This window comes from Tupaia chinensis, unplaced genomic scaffold (assembly GCF_000334495.1).
Source record: "Tupaia chinensis unplaced genomic scaffold, TupChi_1.0 Scaffold140548_1, whole genome shotgun sequence".
NCBI classification, from domain to species: domain Eukaryota; kingdom Metazoa; phylum Chordata; class Mammalia; order Scandentia; family Tupaiidae; genus Tupaia; species Tupaia belangeri.
In genome coordinates, this window is record NW_006200423.1 from 1,661,372 (window position 1) to 1,681,060 (window position 19,689).

The 19,689-nt window shown below is 44.5% G+C and overlaps 1 protein-coding gene across 1 annotated transcript; it reads left to right on the plus strand.

Annotated features, from left to right (window-relative positions):
- The first annotated feature begins 3,023 nt into the window (after nucleotides 1–3,023).
- Nucleotides 3,024–10,152, plus strand: LOC102486411 (arylamine N-acetyltransferase 1). The gene is made up of 3 exons (XM_006162807.3): nucleotides 3,024–3,125; nucleotides 4,332–4,467; nucleotides 8,648–10,152. The coding sequence occupies exon 3, from the start codon at nucleotides 8,654–8,656 to the stop codon at nucleotides 9,524–9,526; it is 873 nt and encodes a 290-aa protein (XP_006162869.1). The 5' UTR covers nucleotides 3,024–3,125; nucleotides 4,332–4,467; nucleotides 8,648–8,653; the 3' UTR covers nucleotides 9,527–10,152.
- Nucleotides 10,153–19,689: the final 9,537 nt, after the last annotated feature.

A 19,689-nucleotide genomic window follows, 5' to 3' on the forward strand; every position in this document is an offset into this window, starting at 1 on the left:
CAAGGGTTAGAGTTTGATGTGTCTCTTCTCTTACTTCAGTTAGGCTACTGTACAGAAATTTCACTTGAGGAAAGAGAGAGAACAGAACAGTTCTAACTGTCTTCTAACTCTGGGGTTTAGTTGAGCATGAACTATAACTCTGTCTATCCTATTAAATTAAAAATCTTCTACTTAGAGCCAGTGTTCCTATAAATTCCTTCCTCAGGGAATTTCAGAAAATGGAGAGCTTTTATTCCTTTCTTCTCACCTTAGCAAAAAGAAGGGTTTTTGTCCTTTAGCAAGAAACAAAGAATAATTACCAAATTTCAGAATTTCAACATAAAAATGAGCTAGTGCATGTTAAAAATTGTAAACCAGATATATAATTCCAATCCCTGAAATATTTAAAAACACAAACAGAAAGCTCTGTGGAGAGCGGGCTTTCTCTGTACTATCATCATTCTGAAGTCTTTTTCTTCATCTCTCACTTCTACAGGGAGGCGAGTGTGTAATGACAGTCTAAGTATTTCCCAGTCCTGTTCTCCTCCAAATGTGAAACCCTGACATAGTTGGGTTTTGGCCTGAAAGTTTTTTGTTTTTTGGGGTTTTTTTTGAGAGGTTTCTGCTATAGGGCGTGTGCGCTCGCCAGACAAGAGAGACAGAAAGCGAGAAATCATCCTGCAATGGGGATGGCCCTTCTCCTCCATTCTCCTCTCGGAACCTTGGGCACGCATGCACATGCGCCCGGCGTGAGTTTTAAGCCACCGGGTCCAGGACGTGAACCGCAGTCGGCTACGTGAGAGTCCAATGACATAGCCATTACGCTAACTGCAGGTCCCTGGCCTGAAAGTTTTGACACTCACTCTCCTGGTGGCTTTAGGATGCTTTCAAGCCCACTGACATCTCCCCTCCAGTTCAGGTGTTCCTGCCCTCAGACACCAGGATCCTTGACTCTGGCCTAGTTCCCTCTTGGCCACAGCCTCTTGATATGGTTTTCCATGGCTATTCTTGCTGGACATTCTCAAGGGCTTAGGTTACTCTGGTAATAATGATAGAAGTGATCTCAGAACTGTAAATTTTCTAATATGGATTGTAATTTTTTAGAGAGATTTTTACTATAGGGTGTATGTGCTCACCAGAGAGACAGAGAGAGATAGAGAGAGTTGAAAGCAAGAAATCACTCCTCCTCAGGCAGGATGGCCACACTACAATCCTTTCTCCTCCATTCTCCTCTCAGGATTTTGGGCATACACATACGTGTGCCTGACATGAGTCTGAAGCCACTGGACCCGGCACTTGAACTGCAATTGGCCATGTGGAGGTCCAGCAACATAACTATTACACCAACCTGGATTATAACATTTTAGTTCTAGTTGTTAAATTTCTCAGATTTAAAGGAGCATGGACCACAATTCGTTGAACAACTTCTCTTTAAGAACTCTTCCTTAAATGGCCCAGACCCCAACCCTTTATTCTGGAGTTACTTTCCCCTGCCATGCCTGCCCCTAGCTCAACCAGTTTTTCTTCAAGATCTGCCCTGCAGCCCATCCTTTATTGTAGTTGCATACTGACTGATTTGGAAAAAGGAGTTCTTCCTTAAACCCTTCCCATTTAATTCATAAATAGACACAGTAAGAGTTAATGTGTGAAGAGCTGCTCAAATTCACAAGTAATTAGAAAAGTATGAGTTAAAATAACACTGGTCTATCATCAGACACATAAAATTAACAGACATTTCCAACTTGCTAATACCAGTGTCCATTAGAATATGAGGAAAATGAGAATCCTTCTACATAGAAGGACATAAATTTGGTTGTGCTAAGTGAAATTAAATATGCACATGCCTTGCCCTTGAGCAGATCTCCTTCCTGATAAATAGCCCAGCAAAGTCCTCATGTTAATCATCTACAAGATGATGTCATCATCACACTGGTGTTGGTGGTAACTGAGAGTTGAAAGCAACCAAGTACCATCAAAAGGGAAGATAATAAATTAAATAGTCTTAAGTTAGGTTCCTCTAAAACCAGAACCTGAGATAAGAATTTGCATTCAAGTACCTTCTCTGGGAGAAAATTGGAACTGGAATGAACTGTGAGACCAAAGTGGTTAGATCATCAGTATAAGGTGTTATAGCTGTGTTATCTGTGACAAAGGGAATGAATGGCACAGGAAAATAACAGGAGGCCGTGTTGTACATGTCTCAGTAATGCTGTGTGAGCAGGAAGGACATGCACATGACTGACCCTTCAGTTCCCACATGCCAGCATATGCAGTGGTCCCAGAGTCATTAGTTGCAGTCCGTCTAGCCTGCCCAAGCAAGGGCCAACAGAAAGCCTTCAAGTAGCATCCCGAGTTTATGCAGCTGGACATCAGAACCATGGCTGCGACAAGAGGTGCCGATGGGGTAACACAAGGCAACAACTGTGTCGTGGAGACAATTTTTAAATACAGAGTAGAGGAAAATGCATAAGAGACAGCAAGAGGTATAAATCAATATATCATTGCTGTAAAGCAAATCACAAGCTAAAACAAAACCAATGACACCTGTCAGTCATAGTGTGAGCAAAGACACATCTCAGACACACGTGAGACAGTGCCTTGGGATAGGGAGCTGAATGGGATTGAGGTTGAGGGATGAAAGGAAGAAAACTGGCAACAGATGGGCTTTACAGGAAGTGGGGAGTGATGGAGAAAGGGTGTCATAACCTGGGAGTGGGATTTAAATTTCTCTCCTGCCTCCTCTCAGTTGCTGGTTCTGCTTCTTTTGGGCCCATCCAAGCTCTCGCCTTCCACAGCCCACACAGCAAGTCTGACCTCGGGCTGAGGCTCACACAAGAGCCCCATCAGTAGCCTGCAGCTGGGATCCAGATAATAAGACTCTACATTTTGCCCATGAGAAGATCCAGGAAGAGGGCAAAGGGACAGCCTGAGGCCCTGCAACTACACTTCCCAGAAGTCCCTGCGCTGATTCTAACCATACACAGAGGAGGAGCCTTTGCAAAGCCAATGGGAGCACGTCATGGGCAGACCAGGACAGGCAGGACTGTCACAGCCTAGTTCCTGCTTGCTGCTCTGGAAACCCAGTAAGAGTAACTCTCTCAGGGCTCACGGTATACTTTCAAGTTGGAGTTGAACCCTGCCTCAAGGTGAGTCAAGGAAGCTGGGTCTACACCATGCCTGGATTTCAAGCCTAGGGTGGTTCAGAAAATGTGCCCGGCGTGTGTGTGAGACGAGGGCTTCTACTGCCACACAGTGCAGTGCTGAACCTGGAGACCCTCAATGCACTGTCAGGTTTGAGTCACAGCCACCCCGTTCTAGCTCCAGGGATTCGGGCCAGTCACCTGGAGTGTCTACGACTCAGTTTCTCCAATGGAGCTGTGACAGTGCTGACTTACAGGCTGTGAATGAAACACAGCTGCTGTGTGTAAGCGACCTTCGCCAGCTGGTGTCCCTCTGGATACTTGAGCCAGTGAAGTCCACCCTGTTTCGCCCCCAACTGGCTGCTCCTGCAGGCAGCCAGTTCTTAGCAGTCCCCACACTTCCTGCCTGAGCTGGTCAGGAGCCCCCTACTGCTTCCCAGTGTCCAGCCAGGTTGGATTGTGGTGTCTGTTATGTTTAGGGGGGTCCTGGGCACGCTGGCCATGTTGGAAGAAGGCTCCCTGGAGAGGGTCTCTGGAAGCTGTCAATGACCTTGAGCAGCTCCGTCTCTGTCAGTCAGGCCCCTGAACACTGCTTTGCAGAAGCCACAGGGCACGGGAGCCTCTGGGCTGGAAGGCTCCTGCTCTAGCCTCACCCCACACTCTGGCTTGGTGCCCACCACCACGGCAGGGCTGTTTGCTCTTTTCTGATCAAATGCTCTTCTCCTTCTCCAGGCCCATCCTTTGCGTGACTCAAACACAAAACAGCTCACTCCACTCACTTCCTCAAAGGGCACTTTGTCACTGCTAGCTCCCTGGCTGCCTGCTGCCAAGACACTTGCTATCCTGTGTCTTCCCCTTCTGCAGCTGGACAGCGGTTTCCCTTTCCATCCACTTCCTTGGCCTCTTTTGAGCTCCCTGCCACCCTCTTGACCCCGTGGGTGCATCCTGGAAGCCCTGGCTGGGGTGCAGGTGTCCCTTGGACTGAGGATGTTGAATCTTGGCCTTCAGGAAGGTCCAGCCCTGCTTCTGCTTTTCCATCTAACAGCCCAAGTGCTGGCTTGGAGGGTGGGGGCAGTGATCTTTGTGGTCAATTTGAGAATGGGTTGGGACCATGTCCTTTACTGTCCAGAGAAGGGCAGAGAGAGGAAAGAAAAAGCCATGTATAAGGACAGAAGAGTCACTCACAGCTCTCCTTGCAATTTTTGTTTTCAGTGACACCAGAAATCCACACAATAGTGGGAGAAGATTCTGGCTCTGTCTGTAATCTGCTTTCTCCTGGAGCCTGGAGGTGTGACCACAGTCTCCATCAGCAGCTGCCTCTGGACCAATCTGCCGGTCATTCTTCCAGGTTGGTCTCCTAGTACAGACTCTTTGGGGGAAAGAATTCAGTTGTCTTCTGTTAAAAGGAGGAAACCACTGCTTGATGTGAAAAGAGGAGACCCTGGAGACTGGGAATTCTAGGGTGGGTTGTGCAGATCAGCTGCTCCAAGGGCACATCCAGGAATGGGGGTTAAGGGCCAATCCCCACCGTCAGTTAAGGGTGGACACAACAGTTAGTCCAACTACCGAATAACGATGACCATTCAAGAAAGCAGCAGACACGCATCATCTGCAGAAAGGTGGCCAGTCTGCCGCCTGGCACCGGGGCCTCTGGAAGCTGCGTCCTGTGTATCCAGATTTCTTTCACACAGCTTCGCAAGATGACCTTGGTGACTCTGGTCAGGTTCCCCAAAACCAGATGCTGAGACAAAGATCCACGTGCTGTTGACTAAGGAAGCGCCAGGAGAAACCCCCTGCAGCCTGCACGTAAATTATAACTCAAAGGTCGTCCACACTCAGGGCAAGGCAGCTGGGCTTTCAGTCTCAGTCTCGTACAATAAGCCTTTGGCTCAGGGCTTCCCTGGCAGGAATGGAGTCCCTGGCATTTCCCATTCTCTGTGCAAGGGGGGAAAGCAGTCCTGGGGTCCCTCAAGGAATCCTCCAAAGAGAGCCAAGGGTGGGAATCCCTACAAATAAGGATCCACACATATCCGCAAAGCTCATTCGCTGTCACTTTATAGTCTGAGCGAGCCTTTCTTCAGCTACTTATTTCAGAATTGAGGCCTCCCTGTTGGATACTTGCTATCCACTTTCTTTGCTTCAGTTTTCCCCAGGGCACTTACATAGCCTAACAGATTGCAGTTTTATTTATTTACTCAGCTTGTTATCGATCATTCCAATCCCTGCGAAAGTATAAGCTATTTAAGAATAAACAAGCATAAAAAAGATACTATGTAGCTTCTCCATAGATGTGCATTGCTGGTTTTCAGTAAAATATTTATTGAATGAATCAATCAAGAAGTGAAAGGCTATGAATCTTCAGGTTGGGAACTTTTTTTTTAATCATTTATTTATTTATTTTTACATTTTCCCATACACATTTACTTTACATATCAAAAAAAATTTGCTCATACTCCATAGTTCTTGACAGTTAATAAGCAACTTTCAACATTTCAAAACACTGAATGTTAAAGATAATGTTTGAAATTTTTATTGTAATTTTGTTTGTGACTCTATGACAACAGAGACAGTATGTTTTTAAATATTGTTGAGAAATATTTATATGTCAACTACTCTAACTGTTGCAAAGAAAACAGTCAGCACACAATTCAAATGCAAAACTTCCCAATTCAGCCCTGCTTACCTAGTATTCTGTGCTATACCATCTGCTAGCAAAGATCAGTCTCTTTTTCTTTCTTCAAAGTCTTCCTCAAGGTAATCCTCTGGCTGTGGCTATTCTTTTACAATCTCTACTGATTACAATGTTGGGCTGGAAAAATCCAGGTTATTTTATGTACAAATTCTTTCATAGAGCTTCTCTCATCCTCTCTGCCAGGCAGAACTGTTCATGCTGCCAGATCATCTTTCCCACAGCTTCTGTTGCCTTACTTGAGATCTACCCTAGTTCCATAGTTTTCTGGTTTAATCTTCAGTTATGACATTCCAGTCAAAACCCTGTCCAATGATGAGTATTTCCAATTTCTGATTCAAGGCAACAGGTATTATTGAACTTTGAACTTATACAAATAACCATTCTGCTACAGATAATAATACTCCCAAATAATTTCCAATTCCAGAGGGGTCAGGAAGAGAAGAAAGTTTATGTTTCCATTTAAAGATGAAAATAAGAAAAAAAAAACATTTTAAATTACTCAACCTATCAACAGCTCAAAAGAAAGCAAAATCCTTGAATTGGGAAAAAAAGCATAACAAAAAAAAATCAGTAACATTTTACTCAAATGTCATAAAATTCTATTTCACCAGTTCAGTCTTATATAATTAATCTCTCTTCTACAGTGTTACTGTGGTCCAATCTTTTCATTTAAATCCTGGAAATTAACATTCAATGTTGTTATTGATATTTCTTGTCCCTAGAATTAAGTTGGTCAATTTCTTGGTTGTTTTTGTTCTCTTATTTCTGTATGTGTGTCTTTAGTTTTTCTGGTAATGCACTTCTTTAGAACTTCTTGAATAGCTAGTCTGGTGTTGGTAAATTCTTTCAGGTTTTGTTTATCTTAGAATGTTTTTATCATTTTTCTTCGCATATGAAGGATAATCTTGCTGGGTATAGTATTCTTGGTTGAAATTGTTTTTTACTTAACACTTTGAATATATTTTCCCATTCTTTCCTTGCTTGTATTGTTTCTAATACAAGAAGTTTGATGTTAGCTTGATGGGATAAGTTAACCTGATATTTATCTCTTACTGAATTTAGTATCTTTTCTTTGTGGATTTGGCCAATCATGGCTATAATATGTCTTGGAGAAGATCTTCTTGGGTTGATTTTATTAGAGGTCCTTTGTATTTCTTGGGTCTGGATATTTGAATGCCTCTTTAGACTTGGAAAGTTTTCTTCCACTATTTCATGGAATAGATTATCAAAGCCCTTATTAGTTTTTTCTCCTTCTGGGATACCAGTTATCTGGACGTTTGGGTGCTTAATGCTATCTAGTATTTCTCATATAGTATTATCATATTTTTTTTCAGTTTTTTTGGTTATTTTTTTCTAGGTCAGAGGTTTTATCTTCAACATACAAGATTCAATCTTCTGCATGGACTAATCTGCTTTTAATACTTTCAAGGGAGTTTTTGCTTCCCTGTATTGCAGCCTTCATCTCTAACAACTCCATTTGATTTGTTTTATGGTGTGTGTTTCCTCTTTCAGATTGTGCGAGAACTTCCTCACATCCTGGAACTCATTGTCTCTTTTCTCCTGCATCTTTGGGAATTCATTGTCTCTCAGCTCTTGCATCTCATTTAGTTTTGTCACTATGAATATTCTGAATTCTCTATCAGAAATTTCCACGAGTTCCACTGTACTGTCTCCCTTAGGGGAGAAATGTTTTCTTGGTTTCTCATATTTCTTGTACCTTTGTGGTGGTTTCTGGTCATTCTGTGATAAAATATCTCCTCTACTGTGTTTTGCAACATGGTATCCACAGAAATATTGAGTTCAGATTTATAAAAAACAGTTTCTTCCTTAAGGTAGGAGGTTCAATAAACATTGAGGATGTCAATAACCCTAAAGAATTCAGATGCTTGGCTACTGTGCCCCGAGTCCTGTCTAGACACTTAGTGTGTGGAGACTGAGAGCAGAGTGGGAAAGTAAGGTTAAAAAAAGTAGAAGCCAAAGGAAAAGAAAAGAAAAGGAAAAAACCAACGATACAAAAACAGCCAAAAAAGAGAAAGAAATCTTTTTTTAAAAGGTATAAAATGAAAATCTCACAGTGCTAGTGTGCCACAGGAATGCGCTGGGACACACCTCAGATTTATAATGGCTTCTGAAATTAGCAAGAGAATGAGAAGGCTGGAGGTGAGAAGTGTTTTAAAAAAAATTTTAACTAGAAATTTAGAGAGAGACAGAGACAGAGAAGTCAGAGGTCACCCTACCTGCCTCAGTGTTTCAGGGATCTAGAAGATGGGGTTTAGAGCATAGCTTCAGTCGTCTTGGCCCCTGAACATGACAGGACATACCTTAGATTTAAAATGGCTTCTATCTCAGTGTTTTGGGGATCTCCAAGTTGGGAACTTTGTGTGAGGTTCAGGTAAAGGGGAAATTGAGTAGGTTAGGTACTCGGAGCACCATGTACTCACTTGTATAGTTCTCCTGTTTATATCGGAAACTGTTTATAAGCCTATTTTAATTTATGCCAGTTAGAATCTCTCTTTTATTCATCACCAAGAAAAACCACATGTGAATTTTGGTCATTTGACTCATCACTTAATCTAGTTTTCCAACTTCTAATGCTTGAAAGATGGAAGATATTATAATACATTTTTTAAACAGGGTTAATGAAACTATTAAGTGAACTTGTGCGTATAAAAGCAGTTCACACAATAAAGCACTAAACAAAAGAATTATTGTTACAGAGACTTACAGTCATTATGTGTATTTACATATTTAAAATATATTATGGATAATTGTCCTATGCTAAGAAATTCAACTGTAACAGCAGTGCTACTTGTTTTTCTTCATTTTTCTTACTTAGGGAGTCATGGACATTGAAGCATATTTTGAAAGAATTGGTTATAAGAACTCTAGGAACAAACTGGACTTGGAAACACTAACTGACATTCTTCAGCACCAAATCCGAAGTGTTCCCTTTGAGAACCTTAACATCCATTGTGGGCAAGCCATGGAGTTGGGCTTAGAAGCTATTTTTGATCAAGTCGTGAGGAGGAACCGGGGCGGTTGGTGTCTCCAGGTCAATCATCTTCTGTACTGGGCTCTGACCACCATGGGCTTTGAGACCACCATGTTGGGAGGCTATGTTTACAGTGTTCCAAACAACAAATACAGCGAGGGCATGATTCACCTTTTACTAATGGTGAACACCAATGGCAGGACCTTTATCGTCGACGCTGGTTTTGGACGCTCCTACCAAATGTGGCAGCCCCTGGAGTTAATTTCTGGGAAGGACCAGCCTCAAGTGCCGTGCACCTTCCAACTGAGCGAAGAAGGAGGAATCTGGTACCTGAACCAAACCAGAAGAGAGCAATACATTCCTCACCAGGAATTTCTTAATTCTGATCTTCTGGAAAAGAATCCATACCGAAAAATCTACTCCTTTACTCTCGAACCTCGAACAATTGAAGATTTTGAAGCTATTAATACATATCTGCAGGTGTCTCCAGCTTCTGTGTTTACAAGCAAATCTTTTTGTTCCTTGCAGACCTCAGAAGGTGTTCACTGTTTAGTGGGCTTCACCCTCACCTACAGGCAATTCAGGTACAAGGACAATGTAGATCTGGTAAAGTTTAAGATGCTGAAAGAAGAAGAAATAGAAGAAGTTCTGAAAAGTATATTTAATATTTCTTTGGAGAAAAAGCTGGTACCCAAACATGGTGATCGATATTTTACTATTTAGTGTAAGGAGTAAAAATTTGTTCAGTATTACTTCAGATTTTTAAACATGTTATTATAAATAATTTCTAATGTACAGAATTATAGGGAATGGAATTATAAACTTTTGTGTATTTATTACCCAGCCCACCACCTATCAACTGATTACCTATTATAGTCCCTATACACCCACATTATTTTGAAGAAATCCCTATACATTAAATCATTCTGACAATAAAAATGAGAACACGTATAATTAAATAACTTCTTAAAGAAACCACCACACACATTTGCACAATTAAAGTTTAAGTATGGTCTGTGGTTATCTTGGGAACCAGAGTGATTTATGGTAGAAAATCTTTGAAACTGGTTTATTGTTGAATTCATAACATACTTTTAACTGGTACTTGAATAAGTCAAATATTAAGGAAATTGTTTCCATTAAATGCAATGAGCATTTGCAGTGTCCAACTTTTATAAAATACAACATGCATAACTTACGATTTTAATTCAATAAAGCAGAATGATGCATGTTATTGGTTCCAAATAAACTAACAGTTCTCCAGACACGACTTAAGCTAATACACAATGGCATCTGATGAGGTGTCAAGAGGGACACAGCGGATAATTTCTTCTAGGGTTCTTTTTCGGCTACACTTTTTTAGGTATTATTTTTCTCTCTCTTTTTTTTAAAGAATTATTTTATTCAACTTTATTTATTTATTTATTTATTTTGAAATTTGACCAGAAAGGGATAGAGAGAAGCAAAGTGAGAAAGCAAGCCACCAGGTCCGGGACTCGAACCACAATTAATCATGTGGGAGTCTATACCCTTAACCACCACGCTACCTGTATTATTTTTCTTAACACTGATATTTAGAATTTCCAGCTTCCAGAATTAAAGAAGTTATATCTAAAAATAACAGTTATTGTAAATTATAAAATAAATCAGAAAAACTTACTGTCTAAACAGTATGTTTAAATCTTGTTGGCTAACATAATGTAGATTGAATTTTTGTCTGGAAGAGTTAAAATATTATAGGGCCAAGCAGGTTTTATTGCCATGGAGTCCTCTTTGCATTCTTGCCTTTCTCACCTTCCCTGATGGACTTGTTCGTCTCTGCTGTTCTCGGCAATGGCTGACAGGACAGAAGAGATTTTCTCACATTCTGATCAAGAGAATCAAGAAATACCAAGTAGATCAAAAGGCAACACAAGGGGAATGATGCAGTTTTCCACAAATAAGTCAAGGATGTCATTGTGCAATAAATATGCTGTAACTCACTTCAATGGTTTCTTTACAAACATGTTTTTTCCACATACATAAGACCTTCCTGTAACCATACACACCCAAGGGGACCCACTCACTCTCTCCCCATCAAATACCGACATATCCAGTTAAAGTTCAAGCCATTTAGGGTCAGGCAGGGTGCCGTGGCAGCAAAGCTTCATAAGGCCAGATCCATGTGGAGAAGTGATGGGTTCAGGTCCCAAAGCTTTCCTCCTCACACAGATGCCGGCACCTGTCTGTGATCCAGGCTGGCTGAGATCCAGGCTGGCTGAGGGCCGTGGCCTTGGGACCCTTTTAGAGTGCCTGTCTCTTTCTCTCTTTCTCTGCCACAGCAGAAATAAACTTAAAAAGTAGCTATAGAAAAAAGTCAAGCCATTGGGGACAAAGAACCGATTAAACAGTTGGACTCTAGATGCAGAGGGTATGCCATCCTTTGATTCCCTTCCCCACGACCACTCCTTCTGACATAGAAGTGTCCTGACTTGTCCTTCATCTTTGATATGGACAGCCTGCGACCCTTTACTCCCCTACAGAAAGCTGCTGCTACAGCAGGGGTTGTCTGAGCAGGCCTGTCATCTCAGGCTGTGTGTATCTCCAAGCCCACCCGTCTCCTGCATTGGGCAGTGATAGTTGGAAAGAATAATCTGGGAAGGCCAGCAGATGGCGTAGCAGTTACGTCACGGGACTTCCACGCTGAGTCCTGAACCTGGTGGCAGGGTGCGTGTGTGTGCATGCCCAAGATCCCAGAAGGAGAATGGAGGAGAAGGGATTGTGGTATGGCCATCCTCCTTGGGGGGTGACGTCACACTTTACCTCTCACTGTCTCAGTCTCTCTCTGTGCTCTCTGGCCAAGTTTACACATAGTATGGAGGAAAATAAATCTCTTAAAAAAAAAAAAGATCTGGGTCGCAAACAATGGACTAAATTGTGTTACAAACATTCTCACTAAGTCTCCTAGAAACCCTGCAACACATGTTCCATTGTTCCCTTTTTCCAGCTGAAAGTGCTGAGACCAGCCAATTGCCTGAAGTAAATCAGTCAGTTAATATCAGAGTCCACTGCATGGGTTAGTGGTGTGGACTGAACTGTGCCCCACCCCAGAAAAATCCATGTTTTGAAGCCATAACTCTCTATACCTCAGAGAAGGACTGAATTTGAAGATAGGACCTTTAAAAATGTGACTGACTTAGAATGAGACCGTGACAGTGGGTCCTCAGGCAAACTGACCAGCGTCCTTATGAAAAGGGACACAGAAGAAGCATCAGGGACATGCAGGCATAGAGGATAGATCATGTGTGGCCAGGGCAAGCCAAGAAGGGAGAGCTCAGGAATGAGCCCTGCTGACACCTTGACCTTGGACTTCCAGCCTCCAGAACAGTGTGACAACTAACCCCTGTTATTTCAGCCACTCTGAGGAATTTGTTACACAGCCCTCACAAGGCAGAGAAACCTACTTAGGAGCCAGGTTCGACTACTAGTAACAACCCGCTGTGGCTTAAACTAGGGGTGGACAAACTGGGGCCCACAGGCCAAACACAATGACTGTTTTTGTAAATGAGGTTTTACTGGGGCTCACCCACCATGCCTTTTTGTTTTGTTTTGTTTTGTTTTTGTTTTTACCATAGGGAGCATGAACTGGCCTGAGAGAAACAGTGAAAAGGAGAGTGAGAAATCACCTTCCAGGGTGATGGCCATGTCACAATCCCTTCTCCATTCTCTCAGGATCGTGAGCACATGGGCATACATGCACACATGCCTAAAGTGATTTTCAAGCTGCCAAGTCGAGACTGGAGCTGCAGTTGGTCATGTGGGAGTCTAGTACCTTCACCACGAGACCTGCTGTCCCCCGGCCATGCTCTTTTGATATCGTACTGTCTGCGACTGTTCACGCCACCGTCACGGCGTTTAGCAGTTACAACAGAGACCATATGGTCCAGAAAGCCTAAGACATTTTCTATATTATTTACACTGTATTTACTACATGCTCCTCACAGAAGCAGATTGATGGGCCCTGTTTTAAACAAATAGTTTATCGTCTTCTGTGGAAAAAGAAGTCTGGAAGCCGGAAATCCAGGGTTGCTATGGCAACTCCCCCCAAAGTGATCAGGCACTAACGCTCCTTCTGTGTTTGCTCCACTGTTCTTAGAGGACAGTGTGTATCTTCGAGCTACGAGATGTGGACTGAACCTCCAGCCATCATATTCACAGCCTAGGAAGAAGAGAAAGGCAAGGCCCAGGCTCTTCCTAGTTCAGTTCCATTTAAGAGACATCCCAGAAGCCTCGGCTTTTTAAATGACCAGCAAAGAAGAAACGCGAGCCCGGTGGTGGTGGGAGGGGGAGGTACAATAGGGAATATGAAGGAGAGAGCAGGACTGAGCTAGTTAAGACCCAGCTGGCTGCAGGAGGTGAGGACGGAGTACACAGGACGTCACAGTGGTAATGTGTCACCATCCTGCAAGGAGGCCCCATGAGACCAGAAATATGGGGTGGGGCGTGTGGGTAAGGAGAGGAGCTCGGTTTAGTTTGGGGTGGGGAAGAAAAAGGTAAATGGAATACAAGCAGAGGTCATTTAAAAGCATAGGGGGCCAGCAGATGGCATAGCAGTTATGCTGCTGGACATGGTCAACTGCAGTTCAAATCCCAGACCTGCTGGCTTGAAAAATCACACTGTGTGTGTGTGCACAGGTGCCCAAGATCCTGGAAGCAGAACAGAGGAGAAGGGATTGCAGTGTGGCCATTTCCCCTGGGGGGAGGTGATTTCTTACTTTCCCTCTCACTGCCTACCTCTCTCTGACTCGTCCCAGCAAGCACACAAACCACAAGGCAAAAAACTCTTAAATTGAAAAAAAAAAGCATAGGCAATGCAAATTCAAACCAGCTCCCAAATCATGAGAACTGCTTGCAGCAGGGCCTGGCAGACTGTCCCAGCATAATGTTTTTCAGAAAACGGGGGAAATGAAAGCAGCTCCAAAGAGGAAAACACTTCAACGGTGCCCTCACAAGTGGCCGTGTTCCCACACGTGGTCTCCGGCAGTGCTGTTTATGTGCATTTCCAAGCCTTCTGCCCACTCCTTAGTCACTTCCTGCTCTGACTGGGCCTGGGAGGAAACTTAGCCTCCCAGGGCAGCCCCAGCCCCTGCTGCAAATGTGACTGGTGGTGGATGGGAACGAGTTTGGGGAGGCAACCAGAAAGAACAATGGCACCAGTTATTAAGTCAGTGGCTTGCCTGAATCCAGCCTCAACAAACAGAATGCATTTACATCTGCACACAGTCCTGCCATCAGAAGAGGCTAGGAGCCAGGTTCGACTACTAGTAACAACCCGCTGTGGCTTAAACTAGGGGTGGACAAACTGGGGCCCACAGGCCAAACACAATGACTGTTTTTGTAAATGAGGTTTTACTGGGGCTCACCCACCATGCCTTTTTGTTTTGTTTTGTTTTGTTTTTGTTTTTACCATAGGGAGCATGAACTGGCCTGAGAGAAACAGTGAAAAGGAGAGTGAGAAATCACCTTCCAGGGTGATGGCCATGTCACAATCCCTTCTCCATTCTCTCAGGATCGTGAGCACATGGGCATACATGCACACATGCCTAAAGTGATTTTCAAGCTGCCAAGTCGAGACTGGAGCTGCAGTTGGTCATGTGGGAGTCTAGTACCTTCACCACGAGACCTGCTGTCCCCCGGCCATGCTCTTTTGATATCGTACTGTCTGCGACTGTTCACGCCACCGTCACGGCGTTTAGCAGTTACAACAGAGACCATATGGTCCAGAAAGCCTAAGACATTTTCTATATTATTTACACTGTATTTACTACATGCTCCTCACAGAAGCAGATTGATGGGCCCTGTTTTAAACAAATAGTTTATCGTCTTCTGTGGAAAAAGAAGTCTGGAAGCCGGAAATCCAGGGTTGCTATGGCAACTCCCCCCAAAGTGATCAGGCACTAACGCTCCTTCTGTGTTTGCTCCACTGTTCTTAGAGGACAGTGTGTATCTTCGAGCTACGAGATGTGGACTGAACCTCCAGCCATCATATTCACAGCCTAGGAAGAAGAGAAAGGCAAGGCCCAGGCTCTTCCTAGTTCAGTTCCATTTAAGAGACATCCCAGAAGCCTCGGCTTTTTAAATGACCAGCAAAGAAGAAACGCGAGCCCGGTGGTGGTGGGAGGGGGAGGTACAATAGGGAATATGAAGGAGAGAGCAGGACTGAGCTAGTTAAGACCCAGCTGGCTGCAGGAGGTGAGGACGGAGTACACAGGACGTCACAGTGGTAATGTGTCACCATCCTGCAAGGAGGCCCCATGAGACCAGAAATATGGGGTGGGGCGTGTGGGTAAGGAGAGGAGCTCGGTTTAGTTTGGGGTGGGGAAGAAAAAGGTAAATGGAATACAAGCAGAGGTCATTTAAAAGCATAGGGGGCCAGCAGATGGCATAGCAGTTATGCTGCTGGACATGGTCAACTGCAGTTCAAATCCCAGACCTGCTGGCTTGAAAAATCACACTGTGTGTGTGTGCACAGGTGCCCAAGATCCTGGAAGCAGAACAGAGGAGAAGGGATTGCAGTGTGGCCATTTCCCCTGGGGGGAGGTGATTTCTTACTTTCCCTCTCACTGCCTACCTCTCTCTGACTCGTCCCAGCAAGCACACAAACCACAAGGCAAAAAACTCTTAAATTGAAAAAAAAAAGCATAGGCAATGCAAATTCAAACCAGCTCCCAAATCATGAGAACTGCTTGCAGCAGGGCCTGGCAGACTGTCCCAGCATAATGTTTTTCAGAAAACGGGGGAAATGAAAGCAGCTCCAAAGAGGAAAACACTTCAACGGTGCCCTCACAAGTGGCCGTGTTCCCACACGTGGTCTCCGGCAGTGCTGTTTATGTGCATTTCCAAGCCTTCTGCCCACTCCTTAGTCACTTCCTGCTCTGACTGGGCCTGGGAGGAAACTTAGCCTCCCAGGGCAGCCCCAGCCCCTGCTGCAAATGTGACTGGTGGTGGATGGGAACGAGTTTGGGGAGGCAACCAGAAAGAACAATGGCACCAGTTATTAAGTCAGTGGCTTGCCTGAATCCAGCCTCAACAAACAGAATGCATTTACATATACACACAGTCCTGCCATAAGAGGAGCCTAAAAGCTTGACCAGCAGGTGGCGAAATGGTTATGTCTCTGGACTCCCACGTAGTTGACTGCGGTTGGAGTCCTGGTCTTGGCGGCGTAAACTCATGCCAGGTGTGTGTGCGTGCATACCCAAAATCCCAAGAGGAGAATGAAGAAGAGAATGTGGTGTGGCCAACCCCCTGGGTGGTGATTTCTCGCTTTCTGTCTCTCTGACATGGCCAACAGCAAAACTCTCTTTCAAAAAAAAAAAAAAAAAAAAAAAGAGCCTAACAGTGGGTTGTTCCCCCACCATATCCACTTTGTCATATTTATAAAATCTTAGAGAGTGTGAGCAGGGAAGGCACTGGGGACTTAACTGGTCCCAATGCTCTCATGTTGCAAATTTAAAAAGAGTCTTCATGGCCAGAGATTTCAAGCCACTTGCTCACTACCCATGGGATCAGGTCTCCCCTCTTCTTTCCCTCTACTTTCCCTAGCCTAGTTCAGAGCCAGAGAAGGAATTCTGTCTCTGGCTGAGGATTAAATACACTCTGAGCTCGAGTCCCCAGGTTGAGCCACCTGTGTAGGAGCTCCCTGCAGAGCCTTCCTGATGAGGACGGGAGAAGTGAAGTGCAGGGAGGAACGGCCAGGGAAAGCTGTGTGGGGGTTCTCTGCTGGCCTCTCTGTGTGACAAACAAAGCCAAATTGCTCTGTGACCTCCATGGGAGCAGCAGCTGCCAGGGTGCCAGCGAAATATGGTGAACTAGCATTTTAAAAGCAGGAGCGGAGGGTTTAGCCAAGTGACAGTCGCAATATCGCAGGCTGCTGGCCAAAAGACTGGAGACTAGCATACACACTGGGAAAGGAAGGAAGAGGCAGGGGTGAGCCGTGAGGGTCCCTCTGCCTCAGCTTCTACCGCAGGAACTATGAGCTTCTAGGGAGCGAGGATGGACAGAAAGGACAGGCCTGGCTGTCACGAGGTAGAAGCTGCAGAACCCCAAGCGTGGGGAGCATCAAGAGTCCCAGCTGCACCTTACCCCTCACAATCATTGTGCTGACCCCAGCATGCATCAGTACCCTTAGACATGTGCCACGCTCCAGTGATAGGCCCTGACAGACATGAGTTTGAGATGTAATCCTTGCCCAGCTGCCATGGTACAGAAGGAGCACACACTTGCTGTGCTGGAGGCCCTGTGGAAGACCAAGGTTCTGTTCCTACGTACATTTGTACGTGCCAGCTGTACACACATCGGTGATCCTGAGTGGCTGGGAAAGGCTGTGAATAGAACCAGGCCATGGGAGAACCAAAGTGACTCTATATTGTACTTAGCCTTGCTCCATCGTAGTAGACAAAACCTTAGGAAACCAGTCTGACTTCTACCTTTCACTTCTCAATGAGTCTTACAGCCCTAACCTTTTACCTCCCTCACAATGGATGGAGCCTAATGCTTGTTAGGAGACGTTAACTCAGACGTGACCTGAGTCTTTACAAATACCTGCCTATGTAGAGAAGGGAAGGACTCCCCCAGTCTCATGTTTTCCACGTCCATGTTTTCCATGAAGATTTTATCAGCTCAAGCATTACAAAGCCACGTCTAGCTTCTAGCTTCTAAATCAGTATCTAATCGCTGCCTGGGCCAACTCCATTTGTTTCTCCTGCTTTGTAAATCATTGCTTATCTTTAAGCCCTTTGCAGAAAATGGAAACCAGTCAACTAGTCGGTTCTGCCCTGCCATGCACGCCCAGAATGGAAACTGTCCATCAAGCAGTGAGATCCACTGCTCTGTGAACCTGCTGAAGACAATACCCCGGGCTTTGTTTCTTCACGTGCCTTAAGTTGACCTCTTCCCCTATATACATTTTGCATCTTGTCCATTTTAGCAGAGACAGTTTCAGGCTCCGATCTGATCTGCTCTCTCCTTGGTGCTGACCTCACTGAATCAATGCTTTTCCTCACTCACCTCTTTCTTGTCTCCGTCAAAGAGCCAAGTTGCACAGAGCTTACCTCAGGCCCCCAAAGGAGCATGCCTGCCCGTGCCTGCATCTGGAAGGATGGGGGCCTGAGACTTTATTGAGAATGCTTGTCTTTCTTGCTCTCTATTTTTATTTCTCTCTCTCTCTCTAAAGAAATAAATAACCTTAAAAAATCAAAATAAAAAAGACATAGTCCTGACTTCTCTTCCAGGGAGGAAAATGTGATGGAAACAACCAACTTAGACTGCAAACATGTTCTTTTTACTGTTTGTTGTAACACAGTCATAATTCTATTTCCTGGTAAGAGGGAAGGGATTAGGCCCAGCCATGGTGGTGCAGTGGTAACACCCTGATCTGCAGTGCTGCAGCAATATGGAAGGTCAGGGTTCGCTGCCTCTGATCCTGGCTGGCTGGGGTGTGTGTGGGTGTGGGTGTGGGTGGGGGGGTGATTACAGCATGAAACCCTGTTGAGGATGATTGTCTTTGTCTCTCTTTTTTCTCTTTCTGTCACTCATGAAATAATTCATTTTAAAAAGGAAGAGGAAAAGGATCAATTCTGATACTTCACAAAGAGGTGACATTTGAGTTCTTGACACTTCTACAGGTCAAGATGTTGAGAAAGGTAATCAGTTCTGGTCCCAACCTGCTTGTCTACACTTCCTCCTGTCCCTTCCCTGGAGGCTGCCCCAGCTAGCAGCCTTCCACTCCTCTCTCATTCTCTCCCACTCACTCCCCAGTCCCCATCCTAATTCATGTTTTCCACACCTCAATCGAGGCAGCGAAGGCTAGAGCAGTGTAAACACATTTAAGTTCATTTTCACATCCCTGTTAAAATACTCCTTTCCCGTGACATGCTTTTTAGGTCAGGTCTCCCAGCAGAAATAATGGCTCCTTCCTTTGGTCTCTGGTTGTACATAGCACACACGACCGGTCAGAATCTGCCGAGGTGTGTCACTGCTTGTTTGATCTCCGACTACTTTGTGAGCGCGTTTAATTGATCAGCACTCTTTGGTGCTAACCATGTAACTAGCATTCTGCTGGATAGAAGGAGGTAGAAATGAATACGTTTTTGTTACATGAACACACAATTAAACGTGTTGAGGCCATCACCTGCTGAGACAGGCAGGTAATAAAAATGTTCAGGAGATGATGACTTCCGTGTGGCTTATGCATAGAATTACGATGAGAACCGAGGCTGGAAAGGACGTCTGCAAGGGGACTGTGTCCATATACTGGAACTTGAACTCTAATCCAGTTTTAAACGGATTTTTTACCCCTAGAGCCTATTTACCATCTACCAACTCAACCCTAAGAATGACTAGTTAGTGTTTAAAGCTCCCCAGTCAATAATCCACAAACGCTTCAAATATTATCAGAATCTACATCAACACTGGGCATACATGTGAATCCATGATCCTGGCTGTCTGGCTGAGAGTGGGGTCTGGGGCGGTCTGGGGTCAGTGAGCATGGTTTGAAATCCTATCGATGGTGCTGCTCTTGCTGCCTCATACGAAAGAAAGAAAACTTTTAAAACATTTACATAAAAATTAGGCCAGCCAGGATGTGCTGGTTAAGGCAGCTGGATCCTGCATGACTGGCTGTTTGGCTCAAGTCCTGGACCTGGCAACTTGAAAAATACCAACTGCTTGTATATGCCCCGAATCCCAAGAGATTGGAGGAAAAGAGATCGTGACCATCTTCTGTGGGGGTGGCGGGTGCTTTTTCACCTTCCCTCTCTCTGTCTCTCTGTGTGTCTTTCTCTAGGAAACATACATGCCCTCTAGTAATTTCTTTTAATTACGTTAAAATATTGGTGGTTAGCACA